Source organism: Gossypium arboreum, chromosome 6 (assembly GCF_025698485.1).
Source record: "Gossypium arboreum isolate Shixiya-1 chromosome 6, ASM2569848v2, whole genome shotgun sequence".
Classification (NCBI taxonomy): Eukaryota; Viridiplantae; Streptophyta; class Magnoliopsida; order Malvales; family Malvaceae; genus Gossypium; species Gossypium arboreum.
In genome coordinates this window covers 1,215,790-1,220,835 of record NC_069075.1, presented here as the reverse complement: position 1 = coordinate 1,220,835, position 5,046 = coordinate 1,215,790, and the positions used below count along the sequence as shown (strand labels likewise).

Genomic DNA, 5,046 nt, shown 5'->3' with positions numbered 1-5,046 from the left:
CTTTTATGTTCTACTCTATTTTCGGGGTTTTGGGAAAATCGAATTCAACTAATCGGTTGGTTTTACGATTCAATCGTATAAGTTGAATTGAAAGATAAAGAAAAATAGTTGGAAAAAATAAAAAAATTTGAATTTTTTGTTTATTAATTTTAATATTGGATTTTAAAAGTATTCATGCATTTGGTCAATACACAATGTTTCGACAAAAGTGTTTATTATTCATTATCATAATGGAAAAAAATTAAAATTTTTATATTTTTATAGGGTTAAATAATTATTTAGGGCCTTGACTTGGTAATTTTTTCTACATTGAGGTCTGAATTATTTTTTGATTTAAGTTAGGTCTTAAATTGATAATTGCTCTCATATTGGGACCAGGACTTGACAATTGCTTGTACATTAAGACTTGAACTTTAAGGCTTTCAATGACTAACTTAGATAAAAAAAAAAGGTTTAGTTCCAATGTGGGAACATTTGCCAAGTTCAAGGTTTAATTTGAACAAAAAAAAAGTTCAGGCTTCAATGTAGAAAAAGTTGCTAAGTTTAAGTCTCAAAATGTGATTTAATCATTTTTAATATTATTCATGCATCGATCGGTGCACAATGTTCCAAATGTGTGATTGGTATTGAGTGAAATGAGCTCATGTGATTGGTATGAATAAAAATTTTAACCAATTTGAAAAAAAATTGGTTATACTGATTTATCATCGGGACAACGTGTACCAACCGAAATAGCAAATAACTGAAGTCGCTACTGACTACATTAATGCGAATTGATACTAAAAATAATAGAAATTCAATGAATAATTGAATAAACATTTTTGCCTTACATAAAAATTGTGATTATCTTTGTCGATATTCCCATAAATGTGTTCAATAAGTTAATGTTTTTATGTTTAAAAATTGAGAAAATAAATAAAAATATAAGTAAAACATGAACAAAATTGTTGATAAACCAAATACACATTCAAAGGCATTCAAAATGACAATAAAAATCCTCCATTCAAACAAGTTCACAAATAAGCACAAGCCCAAATTCAACCATTCCTGTATTAAGGACATTTTCTCGATATTAATAATTAAATTTGTATTATTAAATCCGAACAATAAAATGATTAAATTTATTAAAATAAAAATAAAGGAGATAAATTTTAAATATATGAAGAATACAAGGACTTAGAAGCATAATTTAACAAAAAAAATGATCCCTAATGGTTTTTTTTTGGCTAAGCCAAAAATCCAATTTATTAATAGTGAAGAAAGCTAAGCATTACAATCGTTCTAAGGATTGAAGAGCACAACAAAGTAATAACATCGTCACTGCTTCAGATGATGACGTGTTATCAAGAATTAGCAAGTTGTCGGATATTGATGGGTGAAACATATTCAAGGCCACCATCCAATGCATACTTTGCTCCGATTACAACCGCCGAATCCGTTGGATGGAATGGATCCCAGAAAATGTATTTACTTCGGTCGGGACAAACTCGAGATGACGATATGCATGGAATTAGACCGCCATGTGCCCCTATCACTTCACAACAAGCATGATCATCATTCTCAAATCCTGAAAAAAAAAAATAGAAAAGATCAAAATTTAAAGCTCATTAACTTTTCCAAACCCCAAATTTAGAGTTCATTGTGGAAAATAGTTCACCATATGATCTATAGTTGTTAATTATGTCTTCCGTTAAAGCATAATAATCGATATAAGCGAATGTCGATCCCGGTAGGTTTTCGGTAAGATCTTCGAGCAAGTTCTTCAGTTTAGAGTTATATAACATGGCCATTCTATTTAGTAAGGAAACACAAGCCTGGCCACATAAATGTACGTCCCTCTCAAATGGTATTAAACCCACTTTTGGGGCATTAAGCACTGCAATCTTCCTAGCATCCAAGTTATAAAGCCTCTGCAATTTACATAGATTGAAGATGGTTAGAAATCAGATGTTGTTTAGGTGTGTTCCGGAGTTGAATCGAGTGAACATCTTGATCAAACAAAAGTTAGTGAGGGTTTGTAAAGAAAAACGCTCACCCGGCTTTTACTTGATAGATCGAGATGTTTACTTAGTTTAATTACTTAACAAAAAAATAGATCTAGAAATTTACTCGACTCAATCATCCAGAAGGTGAAAAACCCCTTCAACCAGGTGAGCGCTTGATCAGGCAAAAGTGAGTGAGAGGTTACAAAGGAAAACCCTCACTGACTTTTACTTGATAGATCGAGATGTTTACTCGGTTTAATCATTAAGAAACTCTTAAAAAAGCCATAGCTAGATTGTTAGAAATAGATCTAGAAGTTTACTTGACTTAAACACCCAGGAAGGAAAAACCCCCTTCAAAAAGCCCTAGAGTGCTAGAAATCAAACCTTATTTAGGTTTTTTTAAAGTTGAACTGAGTGAATTTTTTGATCAGGTAGAAGTTAGTGAGGGGTTGCAAAGGAAAACCCTCACTGACTTTTACTTGATAAATTGAGATATTTGCTCGGTTTAATCACTTAAACTCTTAAAATAACACCAACTAAATTATTATAAACAAATCTAGAAGTTCACTTGACTCAATCACCCAGAAGGGAGAAACCCCATCAATAAACCCGAGAGTACTAAAAATTGAATCTTGTTGAGGGGATTTCAATAGGTGAACTGAGAAAGGATTATATAAAACAGGGATTGTTCCTTTCCAATAGTTTAATGCCATATTAGCAATTTCATCTTAAATTTTAGGATTTTCGTTTGGATATGATTTTTTTAGGATGAAAATGCTGATGTGGCATTAAACCATTGGAAAAAGGATACAGATAACGTGGCATCACTATTTCGTACAATTCTTTCCAAACTGTATAAAATTTGACCCAGTGAAATTTTTTCAATAAATCCTAATAAATGAAATTACAAATCATAAATTGAGAGCAATTTAGTGGGAAGAATTTAACTGTGAGTTGGGATTTGAAATTTGAAATTATTTCATCCACATAATCGTTGGTACCCAAAACTGATCGAAGTTCTCCAAATAAGATATCGTTAGCCCCAATGCCAAGAAAATAGAGTGAGTTTCTAAGCAATGCTTGAGCCGCTGTTGCACCAATTCTTGATATAATGTCTTCCCTAGTCTTTGCAAAGTAATCCACTTGTTTATCCATATTAATTCTTTCACCCTGCAAAAAAGAGAATATTGCTTTAAACAAGCTTAAATTTAAGATTTTAGAACTAAAAGGGACTAAAGTTGATATTATACCATTTAGCTAAAGGGGGCAAGGCCATTATATGCCCTCCACTAGCTACACACCAGTTCAACATAGTAACTTTTTATGGTCAAATCAGATTAAATTAGATTCGGGTTTCAATCCATCAAATAAAATTTTCGAGTTTAGATCAATATTGACAAATTTATCTGTAGTCGACAAATAACGATATAATTTAGTAATGCAATAGAATAAGGAAGAAATTAAGCTTACAAAAAATGCTCCAGTGGCTTGTAAAATTCCAGCTCCAGAGGAGGCATAGTTAACACCTTTCAAAATCATATCTCCAGTTGTATTAGGTGCTAGGAAAGGAGGAGCATAATCTATAAAGCCAATTTCCTCTTCTGTTAATCAAACACACACAAAAAAAAAATTAGTATAGTAGGGACCTGCTATGTATCCAAACTCGAAGGTCTAATTGATATTTGGGAGGTTTGGGTGAAAATATTACGCTCGAAAATGGGCTTAGTAAAAAATAAAGGTTCGCTTAAATTATAGGTTGTATTTGGACTTCAATATTCAGGACTTGATCTCGTCTCAACTAGATATTACCATATGAAAACTAAATATATAATATTTATGTTTACAAATTTAATAAAAAGGAAAAATAATATAAAAATAACATCATTTTATATGGGCGAGCCTAAACGAACTTGGTTAACCATTTATAAATACAAAAACGCTAGGATAAAATTTGAGATCCATAAGGGTTTGACCAAACTTGGACAATTATATATGACGTTGATACCACACAGATTTGGTTCATAGAAACTAGAGATGACGAGGGGTGGATGGTCTTTTATCCATCCTGACTTCGACCCAATATAGTCTTAACTTATCCCAACCCCTATTAATTCACACACCTTAAAAATTTAAGGTGTACCTGATCCCAACTTAACCCGAGATGCTATTATTTTTTATTTTTATAAATGTATATTATTTATCAAAATAGAACAATTGTTGAGAGTGCAACAAGGAAAGAAAGTAAGCAAGAGAAATGGTTGAATTAAAAGCATTTTTGTAATTATCTCGAGGCAAGGTAAGGTGGTTTTTCTAAACCTAGTCCCGTTTCAATACTCGGCTCAACTTGCCTCAAACCTAATTTCAAAAAGTATTCGACCTTATCAGATCGGGACAAGTCGAAATATGTTAGTTTGTATTTTTTGTCATCCCAAATAGATATACCTCAAGTCAACGTCATAAAACAAGAATCGCATCCGCGTTTTCGATAGCATAACAAGTAGAACAAATATCGAATATAAATTACGAAAGAATTTTGCAGAAACTTGCCTACAATGTCGGCAATAGTTCGAGAATTGGTGTAACGACCGGACGGAATTCCTTTGGGGAAGTCGATACCATTAGGATACTCGGGTTTCGCCAATGTGTCGATGTAATAGTTGTTTCCCCCGTCAACCAAAGAATCTCCGAAAACAAAGAATGCACTAATATTATAGGCAAGACCAATGTGTTTGGCTAAAATATGAGACAATATGGAACAAATGATGATAAGCTTGTTCCGAATGGTGCCCATTTGTGGACTAAAAAATAAGAACAATAAAAAGCTAAGGTGGGTTTTGGATTGTTTTCTTAAGGACTTAATGAAGAACTTAAGCTTATTCCGATTGTTTAAATAGTAAAGCAAGCAAAGGTTAACTTAGGAGATTAGCAAAAAAAGCAAAGAAATTCATTACTTAGATAAGGTTAAAATATGATCTAAGTCCTTGTACTTTTCATACATTTGAAATTTAGTCACCCTACTTTATTTCAAGGAATTTAATCCCTAAACTTTTTGGATTTAGGT

The 5,046-nt window shown here is 32.2% G+C and overlaps 1 protein-coding gene across 1 annotated transcript; it reads right to left on the bottom strand.

Moving 5' to 3' along the window:
• Positions 1-1,215: 1,215 nt before the first annotated feature.
• LOC108458754 (GDSL esterase/lipase At4g16230-like) lies at positions 1,216-4,811 on the bottom strand. Its single transcript, XM_017758153.2, has 5 exons — positions 4,533-4,811; positions 3,456-3,586; positions 2,934-3,155; positions 1,658-1,910; positions 1,216-1,567 (listed from the first exon to the last, which is right to left on the bottom strand). The coding sequence occupies exons 1-5, from the start codon at positions 4,774-4,776 to the stop codon at positions 1,344-1,346; spliced, it is 1,074 nt and encodes a 357-aa protein (XP_017613642.1). The 5' UTR covers positions 4,777-4,811; the 3' UTR covers positions 1,216-1,343.
• Positions 4,812-5,046: the final 235 nt, after the last annotated feature.